Source organism: Lontra canadensis, unplaced genomic scaffold, assembly GCF_010015895.1.
Source record: "Lontra canadensis isolate GAN:19392208 unplaced genomic scaffold, GSC_riverotter_1.0 scaffold27, whole genome shotgun sequence".
Lineage (NCBI taxonomy): Eukaryota > Metazoa > Chordata > Mammalia > Carnivora > Mustelidae > Lontra > Lontra canadensis.
The window spans coordinates 15,413,101-15,433,378 of NW_022631021.1; the positions used below are offsets into that span (position 1 = coordinate 15,413,101).

General features: G+C 41.4%; 1 protein-coding gene across 12 annotated transcripts in view; it reads left to right on the forward strand.

Moving 5' to 3' along the window:
- DST (dystonin) overlaps window positions 1–20,278 on the forward strand; it is a 466,510-nt gene that overhangs the window by 59,019 nt on the left and 387,213 nt on the right. For all 12 annotated transcript variants that reach the window (XM_032864474.1, XM_032864488.1, XM_032864489.1 and 9 more), the window contains exon 3: window positions 380–580. In XM_032864474.1, coding sequence (XP_032720365.1) covers window positions 380–580 — 201 coding nt within the window. The remainder of the gene's footprint in view (window positions 1–379; window positions 581–20,278) is intronic.

Sequence of the window (20,278 nt, forward strand, 5' to 3'; positions counted from 1 at the left end):
TTACCTTCCTGCTTTCCTGCCTTCAGAGTCTGCTCTCAGGAACATAGAGTGACACTTTCCCACGTCACAATATTCAGCCCTGCTCCTATACCATGCTTCATGCCTAAGTGGAAATACCCTCCTTCACATGCGGTCTGATGTATATCCACATAAGTAAAGCAATGTGCTCACCTGTTTTTTTTTTTTTTTAATATTGTTACTGAATTAAAAGCATTTTTTAATGTTGATCCTCCTTCTACATCCATGCTCCCTTCAGGAATGTAAATGATCTCACTGAGCTTGGGGACTTTCGGAGCTCTTTGTAGAATTAGAGCCACAGACTCACCAGAAACGAACTCAATACAAATCTGGATTTGTGTGGGTTTGTTTTCCACCACAGGGATTCAGAGCGAGCCCTCGGCATCTCAGAAGACGAGCTGCAGCGGCCGCGGCTGCTCGCCTGGAAGAAGCCAAGCCTGTGGTGGAGGTTCACCACCAGAGTGAGCAAGAGATTTCCGTGAGGAAACGAAGAATCAAGAAAAATAGCCGAGTCCAGCCAGAATTCTATCACTCCGTCCAAGGGGCCTCAGCCAGAAGGCCTGTGAGTAGAACTTTTATAAGAATGTTAAATCCATGGCGTAGTTCATTTTGTTCTAGAAAATTGTCAGATGAGATTGTCAGGTTGTTCTGTCCTTATCCTCGGCCAGTGCCCTGAACCCATACACATCCCAGGAAGGAGTGTGATTCCATAGAAAGCGCCGGGCCAGAGAGTTGTCCAAGAGGCTAGAGCTGTCGCTGCAGACGGGGTGATTTAAAAATGGGTGAATTCTGAGCCCCGTTAGAGGCAGGGTTGAGGATTAGAGCAGGGGCTGCAGAGTCCGCAAGCTGAGGGGCCAGAATGGTGAGATCAGAGTTGGTCTAGAGGGTTAACAAGACAGAAGAGAAGCAGAGGAGGGAAGGGTAAGGCTGGGGTCTGGGCCAGTAGCTGAGCCCAGCTGGGATGTGGCTCTCGGGCCGCCGAGGCCAGTGCTGTGGTCTATAGTCCTCCAGGGTGACAAGGGTGCTAGCCTTCTCGGCTGTGGCCTTTGTTCTGGACCAGGGCAGCAAGTAGCGTTGCCCTTTTCTGCCCAAGTGCTTGGTGTTGTTTTGGGCTGCAGTGCGGCCTTACCTGGGAAAGTCGGGCTCACTGGTCTCCACTGCCTGACCACATTGTTCTACGTGCTCTGATATTTTTTCTTGGTTCGGGTCCTCCCCCATGGACTTCTTATGCAAGGTTGTTATGGTTAAGGATTTGGGGCTTAGAAAATGCCACTGTAAAACATTTTCAAAAGCATTTCATAACTGCAATAATGTTACATTGATTTAACATTAAAAGGAGGTTTCCCTGTGGTTCATTGCTATGTTTTGGGGAGCATTTCTCATGCTAACCTAGGGGAACCATCATTATTTGGCTTGATATTAGGTTTTTGTAAATTATTACAACAGAACTGCCCTTCTGTGGAAGTAACTGTGCCCCAGGCACAGTGGAGATTGCTAGAAGGCCAAGAGAACGTCTAACTTGGTGCACTGGCCAGAGACAATGGCAAGAAGCTAAATTCCCTTACAGGAAAGGTCCTACATGTTTTTGACCAATTGTAAAATAAACTCATATTTCAAGATGAGAGTCTTCTTTTCACGATTTAAGGAAACAAGCTATGTAGAATTTGGTATCTATGTGGTATCTACTATGAGGTGGTAGGAAAAGTTATTCATTCAACAAACATAATAAGTTTTTTTATATAGGAAATAAGGGATACACAGATGCATATTCATAACTGATGATTCTTGAGAGCTCACTGTATAACAGGACCCCCTTAACAACCCTTTGAGGTAAATGGTATTATTCCCATTTTTTGAATGATGAAACAGTGGCTCAGAGAGTATAAATAACAGTCCTAGGTTTACCTAGCTGTTAGAGGCAGACTCTAGGGTTTGGATCTAGGCAGCTTGCTTCTAGCTTCTTGGCTGTCCATTCTGCTACCTTCCTGTAGTACATGGCCTCTAGGACAGCTGAGTCCATGGACCGACATGCAAAGAAGTACATGAGATGCATGTTTGTGTTCTGAAAATGCTATTATACAGTTATGAACAAGGCGCCGGGGAAGCACTGTGGAGGGCCAGAAAGATTTATAGAGAGGCAGACAACAAGGATGAGTCCTGAAAGATGAGTTTATCAGGTGGAAAGTGGAGGTAGGTATCTCTGATGAGAAGATCGTGTACAAGAGCACAGAGATGTGGAAGGTCTGGCGTACTCAGCAAGAACTGGAGGTGGTGCTGGTGGATGAGGCCAGCTGGGTCAGGCAGGGCTAGATCACCAAGGGATTGTATGTTACGATGAAGAGTTGGCTTTACCTTCTGGGGTGGGGATCCGCTGAGGGTAGGGTGAATAGGCACGTTGGTTTTCTCGCTCAGAAGCTAGCTAACTCTTTGCTGCTTCTAATCTCCCCACGGGGTTCAGGTTGGATAAGTGGTTATCATCACACTTTAGAAACCATCAACCACCATTACTCTCTCGTGAGCACTGTATGTGAGCACCTTGGGTAATAAGATATATTCCTATTTGACTTTGAAATTGGTATCCAGTTTGTCCTTGAATGCCTAGCTTCTCTCTCTCTCTCTCTCTCTCTTTTTTTTTTTTTAAGATTTTATTTATGTATTTGACAGGCAGAGATCACAAGTGGGCAGAGAGGCAGGTAGGGGGCAGGGGAAGCAGGCTCCCTGCTGAGCAGAAAGCCGGATGCTCGATCCCAGGACCCTGAGACCATGACCTGAGCTGAAGGCAGAGGCTTAATCCACTGAGCTACCCAGGTGCCCCAGCCTAGCTTCTCTCTTTGTCTGCCTGGTGAATTACAACTGACTTCTTAAGACCGACTCATGATCAAGCAACTTGTTCAGGAAAGTCTTGTCTGGTCTGTCCTATCATAGTGAGATACCTTTTTGGTTTGATCTTCAGTACTTTGTACAGATCTCCTATATAGCAGTTATCCAAGAGAAAAAAATCAGGCTCTGTAAGAAAATGGACATGGGTTCAAGTTTGGCTCTGTGTGTCTGGCAAGAAACAGGTGGCATGCTAAGAGAGTTTAACTGAGGAGAGTTTAATGAAAGGACTATTTACAGAGGTGTGGACAGGGCTAAGATGCTTTGCTAACCTTTAGGCGGAGCCTACACACCTACCCACTCCTGGCCTGAACAGGCAGCAGACGGCACTGGTCCTACTGGATCCTGGTGAGAACTACTGGGGCCATGAAAGAAACTTTCATAGGAATTGTGACTGAGGCGTGCGGCCACAGCCAGAACCTGCGGAGGCAGGAAGGGAGTGGGGGGAGTGCTCTCTTAGCTCCCGCTGGGCTTGGGTAGGGGCTTGGGAGATGCACATTGCAGAGATCAGCCTCCCAAGGACAGAGCAAGAGAGGGGTGGGCAGAGAGTATGAGAGGGGATAGGGACAGTAGAAAATAAAAGAGAACATACCAGGTCATCTTTGCCAGATGGTGTAACTCTCTCTGAGACTCCAATTTCTTACTGAAAAGTGACAATAACAGTAGCTACCTGTGGAGCTGGGAGGGTGAATTAAACTGACATGGAAATAGATGGGACAGTCATCTGCTTAGAACCAACAATAAGTGGTAATTCCTTCCTTTCCTTTCCTTTCCTTTCCTTTCCTTTCCTTTCCTTTCCTTTCCTTTCCTTCCTGTACCTTGACTTATTTGGGGGCTCTATCAGCTGGTCTAGAATAGCTCCTTGCCCATGACATCTGAATGTATTTTACTGAGTAAAAGAATGAATGATATTTACACATGACATATAGCTTATGCATTATAGGGATTTAGAGAACAGAGAGTGTTACCCTTCCTCCCTGCACCTCCCTCCCTGAATCCCCATAGGGTGGATGGGGGATAACTGCTTCACAGAAAAGATGGGTTTGGGTTGATCTTTAAAATTCTGGCCAAAATGCGGCATCTGGGTGGCTCAGTCAGTTAAGCATCTTCTATCTGCTTAGGTCATGATATCAGGGTCCTGGGATAGAGCCCTGTGTTGGGTGCTGTGCTCCCTGCTCAGCGGTGAGTCTGCTTCTCCCTCTGCCTTTCCCCCTGCTCATACTCTGTCTCTCTCTGTCTCAAGTGGATACATTTTAAAAATCTTAAAAAAATAAAATAAAAGGCTGGCAGGAATGCAATAGGCAGCAGAAGTTAGGTATGACAAGTGGAATAAACAGAAGTACTGAGAATCACTTGACTGGATGTGGGGATTTCCATGAGAGAGAAGTACCAGAGCTGGAAAGAGAGATGGGGCCAAAATACATTCTGGGCAACCCTTGTGTTTGAACTTCATTGTCTGTGCATCGTGGGGTTCTAGAAGAGCATGATCAAAGCACAATTTTAGGAAGCTTAAATGTGAGCAGGACGAGTCAGGGAGGAGCAGGACAGGGGTCCGGTAATAACTAGGGCAGCAATGTGGGTGGGAGGTAATTAGGGCCGGAATTTGACCCTAAGAGGTGACCCCGTGCTGTCGTCTCTCGTGATCACTACTTCTGAGGATTCAAAGGATGACCTTTGTTCTGACTTCTTGGGAAGGAATTGGAAGGGAGAGAGTAGAGGCAGGAACTGGTAGGGGAGGCTACTCTGTTGTTTAGGGCAAAAATTCTGGAGAGTGTTCTTTGGGGCAGGTAAAGCTCACCTCCTCCATCTGTCTGCATCTGTTAGGAAGTTGTCAGAGTCGGTGAGGAAGCTATTGGTACCTTATCTCACATAATTCCCGTGCAGCCTCCTGGAATCTTATGGCCTCTGCTGACACATTCTTGTGTTTATGCCATATGTGGACTTGAGTCCAGGCCTTGTGCCTTCCTCTTCTGTATTTGGTTAGGTGCCATCGGTAGTGCCTCACCAAGTCCAGAAGACACACACCTAAAGCCTGTGCCTTTCCTGACATATACCTTTGGAGAAAATCAGTGTTACCAGGGGTTGCTATGAGGTCAACTCTGATGGTGTCTTGGAGATGCAATAAAACTAAATCAGCTGTGGTGATTCAGGATTATTTGAATGACTTTATATGAAGCACTCCAGACATTTTTTTTTTTTTAAGATTTTATTTATTTATTTGCGAAAGAAAGAGGAGAGGGACAAGCAGACTCGGCACTGAGCACAGAGTTGGATACAGGGCTTGATCCCATGACCCTGAGATCATGACCACAGCTGAAGTCAGCAGTCAGAGGCTTAACTGACTGAGCCACCCAGGCACCCGTCCAGACATTTCAAATCTCAATCTGAATAATAAACAGGCCTGAGACTGAGAAAGACTGAACTAGGATGTAGCCTTCTGACTTCTAGTAGTCAGAAGCTTGTGAAAGCACTGTTTCAGTCAGCTTTCAGTGGGATTGGCCTCTTGATGAAGCAGGCCACGGGCCACATGGAATGCATTATACCTCAGGATCTTGGGCTGCTCTAACCTGTGTACTTTTTCTCAATCCATAATTTATACTCAAATGTGCCTAGATGCATTCATAATAGAGATCACTAATATAAACTTAATTAATAATGTATGTGCATTTTATTTCACTCCTTTGGAATGTTTCTGAAGGTGAGTTAGCTAAAAAAATTAATCCTGATTTTTCTCTTAGTAAATTTGCCTTGGGACTTTTGTTATGATATGTCACTGGAACACTTAAGGAATTTTCCACCACCTTGGAGCAGAAAAGATACTTAATTCCTGATCTCCAATTGTTCTTTAGTATTTTGACAGTACAAAGCCTTTTTTGGGTGAGTACCAGAATCCTAGAGTTTTTAAACCTTCTCATCATCACAATAACACATAATAAACAAGATCTCTCACATTTACTGCCTGCTTACCATGTGGGCAACGCGTGGGCATTGTTCTCCGGTGTCTCCCTGTTTTTTCTCATTTCATCTCCCCAGCGCTTCTCTGGGGTAGGTGCTCACTTTCTGGAAGGGGAAGCTTGTCATGCAGCTGGTAGATAACAGCACTAAGATTTAAATCCAAGCAGCTTGACTGGAGCATTTTGAGAATGGAGAAGTTCACATGATTGTATTTTTAGTGCTAGATGTTTATCTTAATGAACCCTCCTAATGCATTTTAATCATGTTGAGTCTCAAGTTTTCCTGCCTGCATAGATGGTAGAAATGGTATTGAAAACCATAGATAAGGGGTGCCTGGGTGGCTCAGTGGGTTAAGTCTCTGCCTTTGGCTCAGGTCATGATCTTGGGGTCCTGGGATCAAGCCCTACGTCAGGCTCTCTGCAGGGAGCATGCTTCTCCCTTTCTCTCTGCCTGCCTCTCTGCCTACTTGTGATCTCTGTCTGTCAAATAAATAAATAAAATCTTAAAAAAAAGAAAAAAACATAGATAAGCTTCAAACCTCATTTTTGCCATGCATTTTACTGACCCTCTCTTTTCATGGTAGGGAGTGGTAAGAGCCTTTCTATCTCTTGCCCTCCCACATGAACCTGTTAACGTATACCAACACTAAGCCCCAGCAGGTATTTATGTTTGTGTCAGGAGTGGGATGAGGGGAAATTAAAATTTTAGAGCACTTGCAAATAATCAGGCATGCTGAGTCCATTCCTGTTACATTTCACTGATCCCACTTTTTTATACCCTACCTTCCCTTGTGACTTAGAATTCCTGAGACTTTCTCATGGACGTGCAAGAATATCTGATTAAAAATTGCTGGTGCGGGGACGCCTGGGTGGCTCAGTTGGTTAAGCGGCTGCCTTCGGCTCAGGTCATGATCCCAGCGTTCTGGAATCGAGTCCCATATCAGGGTCCTTGCTGGGCAGGGAGCCTGCTTCTCTCTCTGTCTCCGCCTGCCACTCTGTCTGCCTGTGCTTGCTCTCTCTCTCTCTCTGACAAATAAATAAATAAAATCTTAAAAAAAAAAATTGCTGGTGCTCCCAGGTCACAGCCCAAGCTATAGCTCGCACCCGCTGTGGGCAAAACTTTGGCCCCTGAAGCCACCACCCCTATTAACTGGATTACTGAGCCTGATAATTTTGACTCAGGAGTTAGCCCCTGGTTTAGCACAGATAATTGGTAGTCCTGCTTTCTGAAATGGCGATCACTGAGGAAGAAGCAGATCTGGGTTGAGGATGGAAATCAAATTTCCAATTTGGATATGTTACGTTAGCATTATCTGCTAGAGGGGTGCCTGAGTGGCTTGTCTGTTAAGCATCTGACTCTTGGTTTTGTCTTAGGTGGGTGAAGTCACCACCCACCTAAGACCACCCACTGATCATGGGTCATGATCTCCTGGGTCATGAGAGTAAGCCCTGCTTCAGGCTCCGACTCTGGGTATGGGAGGTGGAGTCTGCATGAAGATTCTTTCCCCTGTCCCTTTCCCCACTCATATGTGCAAGCAGACATGCATATGCGCGTTTTCTCTCTCTCTCACACACATAAATAAATAAATCTTTTTTTTTAAAAAGAAAGGACTATCTGTTAGATATCCTAATGTCTCAGTTTCTTGGAAAACATGAGTCTGGATTAGTGGTCATTAGTACAGAAATGTTACCAAATTCATGAGACTGGAAGGAATGATTCAGGAAGCGAATGTTAATAGAGAGGAGACTTGAGGACTGAGCCTTGGGGTCCTCCAATATTGGCAGGTTAGAAAGAGCAATAAAGCTCCCTATAACTTCCAACTCTCCCCTTAGAAATACAGATGGAGAGAACAGATTTGGTGGTTGCCGGGGTAGGGATGTGAGAATAAAAAGTGCACACATCTGAATGCATGTGGTGTTCTCAGTGACAGAGAAAAATAAACCCTACATAAACACACACACACACACACACACACACACACACACGAAATACAGATGCCTTGAGAGATGGGTTTAGGGCCCTTAAATTTCATTTAAGGGTATTCATCTTAGGCCAAGAAAAGGCAAACTCAGGTAGAAACTAGAGAAAGTAGCAGAAAAGGATTTCCCAAACCCACTCTTTACTCTTTCCTGCTCCTTCTCCTACTACACCAATTCCTTGACCTCACCCTTCTTTGCCTTATGCTGTTAAATTTTGGTTTCCAGTCTTGGGGAATATATCTGTCTTTCCTTTTTTTAAATTTTTAAGTTTTTTTTATTAACATATAATGTACTATTAGCCCCAGGGGTACAGGTCTGTGAATTGCCAGGTTTACACACGTCACAGCACTCACCATAGCACACACCCTCCCCAATGTTCATAATTATCTGCTTTTCGGATTGCAACTTGGCTCATTGTAAGGCTGCAGGATATTTTGGAACATTGCATAGTTTTCTTTCTTTTTTTTTTTTTAATTAGTATTAGCAGGATTTCAGGTCATCTTTGTAGTTGGGAACTTGCTGCAGTGTGGAAAAGCTAACTACACACCCTTGATCTCATTGAAAATATACTAGGATGTGTCTCTGTTCCTTTCCTGCTTAGATTATTAAATGGTGTTCCCTTTCCTTTTGAAATATGTAGGACCAGGCAGCTTTATTTGCATAACCTTAGGACACTTCCCTTTCTGTTGAAGACTTGACTGTACAGCCTTACTCTGGCTTAATTAATCAGCAAATACAAAGCTTCTAAAGGAAATGTTTGTTTTCTTTTTCTCTTTGGAATTCTAGAGAGTGAACTGAATTAATAAAGTCCGATTTCTTTTACTAACTGCCTCAGAAGGATTTATTGAATTATACCTCTGCAACTTACCGAGTCTGCTATGCATTGCTATGCCTCCCTTACATAATCTTACAAAAGATTTCGCTTACTATAAATTTGCAAACAGTAGGTATAAGAATAATTGGTGCACAGCACGCAAGGTAGGTGGACTGTGTTAAATGGGTAGTGGTAACACAGGTAGAATTTAATTTCGCAAACAGTTCATGGAACCAAGATTAATTTGGTGAAAGGATTCATGCGCATTGCTTGGAGAAAAAGAAGCCCATCTTTCTAACTTCCTGCGTCAGCATTTTGACTACAGCAAGACCTGTTGTCATTCCTTTTAAGTCTTTCTTGTACTCCAGGTTACCTATTGTCTTAAAAACTTTTAATTCTTTCAGCTCTAAGCAAAGGAAGCTTGAAGAAAACTCAAGCCTTGGAGAGACTATTAGATAGCCACTTATCCCTCCAAAGTTTTCATGAGCAACCGTGGATCAAAGGACTGAAAATAAAGCCCTTTCGACAGTGGTCTTTAAATGGTGAGGGAAATGTGGGTGGGTATAAATTCCTTTATTTTAAAGTAGGACACACTGGTAGCTTCCTTTGGAAATCTGTTTGGCATTTAACAGCCGTCCTTGTCTGAGGTGACTCCTTGATCTTTGTCCTCAATACCATAGGTTACAATAGAAGACCCTTCTCTGTTGTATCCTCTGTGGAAAAGAGGATGTAGGTTCGCCCACCTGCTGCTTTGTTCCTTTCAGTCCTTGAGAAATCAAAATGATCAAGTTTGAGGGGATCTTAGAGCTTATCTGATTCAGAGGTCCTCCTAAAACAAGATTCTCCTTTGCTCCAGTCCTTTGAGTGATAAGATCACCCATTGTGAGGTAGCTCTAAAGTAGCAAGTTAATTGTACTTGGAATAAAAAAGCTGTTTGTTTTCTGGGCTCATGGTTCTGTCTCTCTGGACCTTTTCTTCTAGATCTATTTCTCAACCTTTCTACATATCACCTTTGTTGCACTCCCCCAAACCACTTCCTGGTGAGTGTAAGGATCTGATTTCTTTCAGTAGTTCCTCCCTTTTCCCACTGCCCCCTGATTGTCAGGTGATGAGTATGGTTCAAGAAAATCAAACTGGAAATTGAACATATCCAAAGGGAGCTTAGTTTGTGTCTCGGGAGAAGAGAGGTCAGTTCTGGAAATGACAATAGTATTTCAGGAACAGTATTGCTTTGCGGTGGCATTTTGTAGTTAAATAGTACTTCTATTTTTTAAAGATTTTATTTATTTATTTATTTATTTATTTATTTATTTATTTGACAGACAGAGATCACAAGTAGGCAGAGAGGCAAGCAGAGAGAGAGATTGGAGGAAGCAGGCTCCCCGCTGAGCAGAGAGCCCGATGCAGGGCCAATCCCAAAATCCTGGGATCATGACCTGAGCCGAAGGCAGAGACCTTAACCCACTGAGCCACCCAGGCACCCCAGTACTTCTATTTTTTAAAAGCATGTTTGTATTCATCATCTCATTGAATCTGCACAACCAACTTGTGCCCTGGGTAGGGCATATATTGTTACCCCAATCTGACAAAGCTGAGTCTCACAGGGAGTAAGAGACTGACCCCAGGTCGTCAGTCTAGATAGAGACAGACATCCCTTATCCCTGTAATCTCTTGGATGAGCTCAAACTCAGATAACATTTGGGGAATTCAGTGAGAAATTTCAGGGACAAGAATATAGATTCCAGTAGACTGTAGGAATTATTCATCTTCCCAACCTGATTCATTCCCAGAGAGTATTAGTTGTATATCTTCGTGAGCCTCCTCAGTGTGCATTGTCTATACTGGCCACCCTAGGGTACCAGTGTATTGGCGAGTCTGCTTTGGTCTAAGACCACCTGGCTCATGCCACAGCCTGCACACATCCTGCTCACTGATCAAATGGTCAAATAAGTAATTGACTCTGATGCTGGGACACATTACTGACTTACTAGTGTCGATTCCCACTATGTGCAGCTCAGCATCACTATGATAAAGGAAGACTAGATACCTGATTTAATCTGGTGTTAAAATTAGGTTGAAATATTATCGTGCGTTGTTACTGAGAATGTAGAATGGTGCAGCTTCTGAGGAAAATAGTATGGCAGTTCCTCAAAAAATTTAAAATAGAATTACCATAGGATCCAGCAGTCCTACTTTTGGATACATAGCCAAAAGAATTGATATATGTACTCCCGTGTTCATGGTAGCATTATTTATACTAGTCAAAAGGTAGAAGCAACCCAAGTGTCCATTGACAGATGAAAAAATAAACAAAATTTGATATATACATACAGTTGACCCTTGAACAACATGGGCTTGAACTGCACAGGTCCACTTATACGTGGATTTTTTTTCTATAAATATAGTGGAACATTTTTTTGGCGATTTGCAATGATTTGAAACAACTTGCGGACAAACTTGTAGCTTAGAAATACTGAAAAGAATTAAGAAAAATTAGTTATTATTGAATACAACATATAATAAATATAACATACAAAATATATGCTAATCAACTGTTTCTTATTAGTAAGACTTCCAGTCAACAGTAGGCTATTAGCAGTTGAGTTTTTGGGGAGTCAAGGTTATGCATGGATGTTGACTGCATGGGAGGACAGTGCTCCTAACTGCTGTGTTGTTCAAGGGTTAACCGTACAATGGAAAGGAAGGAAAATTCTGGCACATGTTACAATATAGATAAAGCTTTTGGGCATCATACTAAGTGAAAAAAGCCAGTCACAAATAAAGAATCCATCCTGCATGATTATACTTCTACAAAATACCTAGAGTAGCTCAGGCATAGCGACAGAAAGTAGAATGGTGGTTGCTAGGGGGCTGATGGGAAGAGAGAATGGGGAGTTGTTAAATCAGAACAGAGTTTTAGTTTTGCAAGATGAAAAGAGTTCTGGAGGTAGATGATGGTGATGGTCATACAACAGTGTGAGGGTACTTATAACTACTAAACTGTCCACTAAGAAAGGGTTAAGATGATACATTTTGTGTTTTCTGTATTTTACCACAATTAAAAAGAAATTGAGTTGAAACAACAACTGTAGGCAAAGAGACAGAAGAACAACAATAAAGGTGAATGGAATAAGGGCTCCAATGATAAAAACATCAGAGGAGATATACATTGAACTTATCTTATTTTATTTATTTTTTAAAATATTTATTTATTTATATGAGAGAGAGGAGGGGGAGGGGGCAAAGGGAGAAGGAGAGTAAGAGAGAATCTCCAGCAGCCTCCCCCTCAGATCATGGAGCCTGCTGCAGGACTCTATCTCACAACCCTGAGATTACGACTTGAGCCGAAACCAAGAGTTGGATGCTTAACCTACTGAGCGACCCAGGTGCCCCTATTTAGCTTATTTTAAATGAAACTATCATGAAGTATGAAAGGCACAAGGTAAATAAGAGATACTTACAAGTAGCAAATGCCAAGAAAAGGACTTAATTGTTAATGGGAGAACATGTCCTTGTGTGCACAGTGTGGGCATGACTCCCCCTGCTTGTGTTCCCTCTCTCATTGTTTTACTCTCTGTTACATAAATAAATAAAATCTTAAAAAAGGGGATATCAGTTGTAACTCATAAAGAATGTTTTCTTTCTTTTTTTTTTTTATTAAGATTTTATTTATTTATCTGACAGGCAGAGATTACAAGTAGGCAGAGAGGCAGGCAGAGAGAGAGAGGAGGAAGAAGGCTCCCCGCCAAGCAGAGAGCCCGATGCGGGGCTCGATTCCAGGACCCTGGGATCATGACCCGAGCTGAAGGCAGAGGCTTTAACCCACTGAGCCACCCAGACTCCCCTCTTTTTTTTTTTTTTTCAGATTTTATTTATTTATTTGACACACAGAGAGTGATCACAATAGGCAGAGAGGCAGGCAGAGAGAGGGGAAAGCAGGCTCCCCACTGAGCAGAGAGCCTGATACGGGGCTCTATTCCAGGACCCCAAGACCATGACCTGGGCCGAAGGCAGAGGCTTAACCCACTGAGCCACCCAGGTGCCCCATGAATATTTTCACTGAAAGAAATATTTCCTTTTTCTGTCCACTAAATAGGTCTAGGAACAATGACCATTCCAGTAGTAATGCCCATATTACAGTATCTTTATATCATTTCTTATGGAAACAAACTAATGCTGTGTCTTTGGTGGGGTTTTCAAACAGAACCTGAGGAAGGGACATTCTTGTGAAAGTGATTTTTTGAAGGAGAGCTCTCAGGAAGAGAATAAGGGAAGCAGGACAAGGCAGGGGGCAAAAGCTAATAAGCAAGCACAAAGCTTGGCTGGAAACTAGTTTCAGCCTGTACTTACACTGGGCTGTGGTGCATGAATTGCACTCTAGAGTTAGTTTCAACTTGAAGCGACCCTTTAGTCTCTCAGTTCAGTTCATCACTGGCCATGGGCTACTGAGATGGGGGTGTGAGGAAGCTGGATTTAGCCCAGGGGAGTTTTTTTGAAGAAGGGGCAGATGTGAGCCATTAACAGTCAACACTAGCAGCTGCTGGGAGTGCACTGGCTGGGGGTGGGGGGGTGTGGGGGATGTGTGGGGCATCCAGTTGGGACATCTGCAGTAGCCATCATATACTTCTAGGAAAAATGGCTGATCTAGATTTGAAACAAGAAATATAGAATGAACCTGGCGTATCCTGTCAAACCAGAAAGCAAGGACGCATCAAAGATTACTGAGGTTTTGTCAGAAAGACGAGGAGTAAACTTGGAGAGGTTCCTACTGCCTGATCAGTAAGAATAATGATCACAATGGATCAACATACATCAATATATTAAGAATCCATGAATTTATGATCATTAAAAAAAAAAACAACAAACCACTGGATTAGAGTGCCCTTTGGAGAATGCTAAATGAATCAAGTCACTTTTCTGAAAAAATAGCAAAGGGAAAGGAATCAAGCATTATCCTGTCTTTGCTATAAGAATTATTCTTTATGGTAATCGAATAGCTGTTGAGGGAAGAAAGCATGATGAGACTGGAATGTCACCATTTGGCAGACTGTAGCAAAGGAATGAACCAAGCCAGTCATCATCAGTGACTTCTTACCCCACAAGAGAGGCAGCCACACATTATGTGCTTTATATATAACACTTGAGAAATATTCTTGCAAAACACATTGAACCTACATCAGATCAAACCACTAGTTCTAATTACAGATTTATACAAAACATAGAGGACAGAGGAATATGTTGAAAGATTTCCTGAAGATACAGTTAGTAAAACCCAGACTAGGGGAAACCTTTGGACAAACAGTCCAGTTTCTTCAACAAACACATTATAAGAAACAAAAAAATGGGGGGGGGGATAATTTATAGATTATAAAAGAGATTGAGGAGACCTATTGATTAAGTGTAATGTGTAGTCTTTGTTTGGATGAACAGACAGGATGCAAAAAAGAAGAATTTTTGAGAAAACGTGGGACTAACCAGATATTTGATGATATTAGGAAATTGATAGTAATGCTTGAGGTTGGTAATGGTGTTGTTATTTTGTTAAAAGTTGTCCATATCTTTTAGAGAGATGTACTAAATTATTTAGTAATGAAATATTAAGATCTCTGGGATCCACTGGGAATCCAAAGAGGTGGCGGAGCAAATGTGGGAAGGAATATAGTCCCTACGACACTGACTGAGACTTGGTAATTGTTGAAGGTGACCAATGGGTAAATGGTAGTTCCTTAAACTTTGTTATTGTATAAGCCTGAAATATCCCATAACGAAAGGTTTTAAAAAGTGAAACACATATTTGTGGTGAAATTTATATCATCGATACTTTGCTTCGTTAAGTCCCTCTTTTGGCTTTTGTTTTCCAGGGAGTGAGCCTAAATCTTTGTTAATAATACTTCCAGATTTCAGATATTTACTGATAGAAGGGTTTTAGAAAGATACAAGGGGGCAATATTCCCATGGCTATCTTTTGATGCTTTTGATTTCTTTAACAAAGGACTGTTGCTTATTTGTCAGCTTTTTACTGAGAACATTTTATAATAACATGTTAGTGGATGGTGTAAAAAGTGTGCTGTTATTTAAAATTTAACAAATGATGTAAAACAGGTGAAAAATTATATAGGCATATTCTTTCATTTTAATATCTAAAAACTGATTTTCACTGAGATTGCTATTTTTGTTCTTTGTAGATTTATTGATATGAAAATAGAACCATTATTAAAACAAAACGGACCCAAAAGGCAGCATGTCACCACAATGCTTGACTTTGTCTTGGTGAAACTCAAGGATTCCTAGTCTTAAACTTTTTTCATGGTAAATAGAATTCTTCCACTGCAACGTTACTTTATTCCAGCAGATTATACTTGTATCTTCTTGCAGAGCTCATGAAATTTTGATGGTGGTGGAAATGCAAGCTATTGAACTGCCTAATCGATTTTAGTTAATCTTTAATATTGACATCACATTCCATTATGTGACTCTCTATTCAGGAGATGGTTTTCCTGAGGTAGATTCTTTGCTTTCATTTTGCTGCTCAGATGTCCCTTTTTCTTTGCTTAGAAAGGCAAGCTAACGATTTACACATTTCTAGCTCTATTTAAAGCTTACTTAAGAAAGCTTGAAACTATTAGTGTACTTTAAAATTATTTAAAATTTTTAATTTTTAAAAAATTATTTAAATTAATTAAATTATTTTAAAAAGTGAATTTTACTTTTATATTAGCTCTATTAGAAACAGGCAATGGATAGGGGCACCTTGGTGGTTCAGTTGTTTGAGAATCCGTCTCTTGGTTTTGGCTTGGGTCATGATGTTGGAGTTTTGAGATCAAATCCCATGTTGGGCTCCACGCTCAGTGGAGAGTCTCCTTGAGATTCTCTCCCTCTCCCTCTGCCTCTCCTCCCCACTCTCCTCTCTCTCTCAGTAAATAAATAAATCAATATTAAAAAAAAAAGAGAAATAGACATGGATAATTGAAAATAAATTTATTTTGCTGCTTTGCCAAATGCAAGAACAAAACCCCCACCAAAAACTCTGTTCACTTTTGCAAAAACTGGATAGCGAGACATGGGTCTTTAAGAAGCCATGGGGTCCTTACAGGACATGTGCTTTTGTGCTATTAATTTTTACAACTTGCAGCTGTAGAAAAATTATTTTTAAATAGCCAGCATAAGTGTTGAAAATGAGCTCCTTTTTCTTAGCTATCAAGATAACCACATCCCTTGAACTGTGATTATAATCAGTTGTGACATATCAATTTCAGCCTTTTCTCCTCCTCCTGCATTCCAAAAAGGTTAAACATTATTTAGTATGACTCTTTGTCCCAAGAGTTCAGAAGGGCAAAAATTATACATTCAGGCTGCACGTATACTTTAAAGTACAGTGCCATGTGTTCATTCAGCTCTTTGGAGTTTGAAGAAGAGATGCTAAGAAGTCACTAGCCAGGATTCTTTGCACCTTGTTCTATCTGTTTGGTCCTTTTTTTTTTTTTTTTTTTTTTTGGTGTCCGTGAATTAGACAATTAGACTCCCGTTTAATAAAGTGTGAACTATAGTCAGACTTGATTTCTTTCATGGATGACAAATTAGACAAATTTGTGATTTTCACCAATAATGGAAACCACTTGGATTCAATATCTAATTGTTGATCTGTTTTTGAGTTGTGATACTATTTTCAGGAGTAAATTACTGAGTATGGTAGGAGAGTTTTAGAATTCTGGGGCTCATGGCCTGCTCCTAAAAATTTAGATAGTTCCTTTTGGGATGCCTGGGTGGCTCAGTTGGTTAAGCATCTGCCTTCGGCTCAGATCATGATCCTGGGGTCCTGGGATCGAGTCCTACATTGGGTTCCTTGCTTAGTGGGGAGCCTGCTTTTCCTTCTGCCTGCCGCTCCCCCTCCTTGTGCTCTCTCTCTCTCTGACAAAGAAATAAAATCTTTAAAAGAAAACCAGAAAAACATAGATGCTTTGTTTTGTAATATAGGAATGAACCTGTGGTTTGAAGGTGGGAGCTGGGGTGGGAAGATGAGTAAATTGGGTATCAGGCATTCTCTGATACTTTTGACGGTTACTTAGTGTTTGCTTTATATTCTCAGTTTTTTCACTGGTTCTTTTTATTTCCCTAGGCATCTATAACTTTGAGTAAGAGAGTGTTTTATATTATAAGGCACTGTAGGAGTATTTCATTAGTTGGTGTTTTAAAACATCTCTAATTGTGGAGCCAGATAAGTTAAAAAACAGACTAGCACTGCTTTCTTAGAAACGTACTAAAATTATTTTTCCAAAGTCATTTCTAAATAGTAGTTCTGTCTCACGTTCTGACTTTAATAATGAGAAGAATTATGTCCCCCCGAGAAGAGAGAGACTGTGCTTTGTGTTCTAACCCTTAGCCCTAGGGCATTGAGGAATTGCAATAAATTTTTAATAATGAATCTTTTTCTGCCCAAGTAGCTGTTGTTTAGCCATCATAGACTAGGAGAAAGTTGTAAGGTGAGAATCAGACTGAGAAGGAATACAGGAAAGGGAATTCATAGGTTTAGTTATTGTAGCAAATTGCCAAGTTAGACTGTATTTTATAAATTCAAAACAACTTTTCTTGTTACTCTTTTAAGAGTTATTTATCATGGGGACGGAAAATTAACTTTTTATATCACATGCTGTAAGAGCACCTGGTTTATTAATGGGTTGGGCCCAGTTTAGTTTTGCTTGAGTTAAGACTTAACCTTGGGTCACCTGGGTGTGTGTCTCAGTTGTTAAGCGTCTGCCTTTGGCTCAGGTCATGATCCCAGATCCTGGGATCAAGCCCCGCATCGGGCTCCCTGCTCTGCTGGGAAGACTGCTTCTCCCTCTCCCACTCCCCCTGCTTGTCTTCCCTCTCTCGCTGTCTCTCTATCAAATAAATAGATAAATTCTTAAAAAAAACCCTCAACCTCTCCGCAAATATAATAAACAGTATGATAGAGTGGCTAAGAGAGTGTATTTTGGAACCACACTGCCTAGGGAGAGTAAATTCTGGCTTTCACACATATTTCCTCATATTGCCTTTGGGTCCTGTAAGTCGTTTAGCTCCACTGGGGCTCAGATTCCTCAACTGTTGAATGGGGGTCATAACCATATTATGTCGTTATGCAGATTCATCTTTTTAAGGTGCTCAGAACAGCACTTCGCATACAGTGAATGTCTTATATGTCTACTATTATTACTTATACACAACCTAGGTATGGGATAGGGTTCTTGAGGTATTGGTGAATAATATAAGGTCTCTGGCTTTAAAGTCTTGTGGAAGGGGACAAACAGATGGTTCCAACATAGTGCGATAGAGGGTGTTCTAAGAGAATATTAGAGAGTCACTTATCTCAAAATAGGAAGTTCAGAGAAGGCTTGCTGGAGGAAGTGCTGTGCTGAGCTGAGTATTAAAGGACTGTTGAAGAAATAGGGAAAAGCCTTTCAAGCAGGGGAGCAAAATGTCTTGAAGGAGCAGTGTGAGAGAGCTTTGTTCCTTCTGGGGAAGTAGAAATAGTTGCCGATGAAGCTGGTGGAGAGTTCAAGGCTGGGAATGGGTAAGGTCACAAAGGGCTTTGTTTGCCATGCTAAAAAATATGGTCATTCATCTTTTGGTATTTGGGACCCCTGAGGACAGTGAGTAATAGAGGGTTGGGAAGATGATTACAGTTTGGAAAGATTAGTCTAGTGCTAGTATACGAGTTGAATTAGAAAAGTACAGGGTTAGAGTCAAAAACACTAATGCTTTGGTCCAAGTAAGAAATGATTAGGACTTAAATTACGATAGTTAATAATGTGGATGCAAAGAGAAATTAATTTGAGAGCCATAAAAGATTATAATAAATGTAACTTGGTAACAAATACTATGTGGGATGAGGAAAAAGGAAAAAAAAAAACCTCCACAATTATAGATGTATATAGTTGGTTTCTAGCTTTAGAAAATAGGTAGATTCTGGAGTATTACTAAAATGGGAGTAAAGCAAGATGAGAGGAATATGGTGTGATGTGGGGGAGTGGGAAGATACGTTGGATTTTGTATGTATGTTTGAGGGCTAAATGGTGGAATAGAAAGCTATCAGGATGAAACAAACAGAGGATACAACCAGAGAGGAAAACCAGGGGAGAATGGTGTCATAGAAGCCAAGAGAAGACTGAATTCCAAGAAAGGAGCGGAAAGGATATAAATAGTACAAGAAGTCAAGAGGGATGAAGGCTGAATCTATACTCTGAATTTTAAGTAGCAACAAAGAGGACATAAGTAGTGGGAGGACATTTTAGATGTATGATGTTGGACAGGAACCAGATTTCAGTGTATTCAAGAGTACCTAGGTGGCAAGTAGGTAGCTTTCAATTCATGATTCTCTTTGCCAAATCACTCCAAAACAACAAGGAGAATAAGAAACTGAAAGGCAAAGTCAATCTTTTTTTTTTTTTTTAAAGATTTTATTTATTTATTTGACAGAGAGAAAGATCACAAGTAGGAAGAGAGGCAGGTAGAGAGAGAAGGGGAAGCAGGCTCTCTGGAGCCTGATGCGGGGCTCGATCCCAGCAGGGATCATGACCTGAGCCGAAGGCGGAGGCTTAACCCACTGAGCCACCCAGGCGCCCCCAAAGTCAATCTTTGATGAAAGTGAAAGACATTTGTAACCTTAAACCATAGTACATGAAGATGAAAGCAAATGGAGAAAGGTAAATGACTTAGCTAAGAAGAGAAAATATGTACAGAGAATCTAGCCATCGCCCCCTTCCCAGCACCCTAAAGTCTACATGGATAGGAAATAGGAATCACCTTGTTTTGTTGCAGGTGAAAACGAGGTGAGGATTGCAAGTAGGAATTGTTTGAAAAGCTCCATGAGGAGCATTTTGACTAGGCACCTTTGTAACTATTCAGACATCTTCTTCCTTGCTCCTACAGGAGATGAAAAGTATAATTTCTGGAGCACCTGGCTGGGTAGAGCATGCAACTCTTGATCTCAGGGTTGTGAATTTGAGCCCCACGTTGCGTGGAGAGATTGCTTAAAAATAAAATCTTTAAAAAACTTATACTTTCTGAAGAAATTAAATCAAAGAGACTGTGGACTTAGGAACAACAGACTTAGAAGAAGGCAGGGATGAGGTGTGGGGGTGAGTAAATCTGAGAAGACATCTACACTTCAGCACCCTCATCTCACTACCACACCCCCAGCTCCAGAATGCCAGCATCCAGGCTTATGCTTCCCAGATAGTTGAACAGAAGACTCTTCTCTGAGGAAATTGAACCACCCTGAGGAAGACAGATTTTAGCGGGGATCGTATGAAAAGTCAACTGCTACCTTATTGCTTGGTAATGAATCCCACCAGTTGACACACTTCATCCGTCATGCTTTGGCAAAGCCCACTAATTGGACAAACCTAAATCGTATTCCCAATTTTTGTAGTGAGCTTTTTAGTATCTCAGTCCTGAATGTGAATGGATGCTGGCTAAACATCACCAGATACTGAAGAAAGCTTCCAACATGAAGGAGAGAAAACAAAAATCCCAGAGTAAAGGGGTAATAAGAGGAACTCAGAGGAAATAGTGATAGTATGGAGAGATGAAAATTCCCAACATCCTCAAAAGGGTAAGAGAAGATGAAATATTTATTTTTAAAACATTTTTTTAA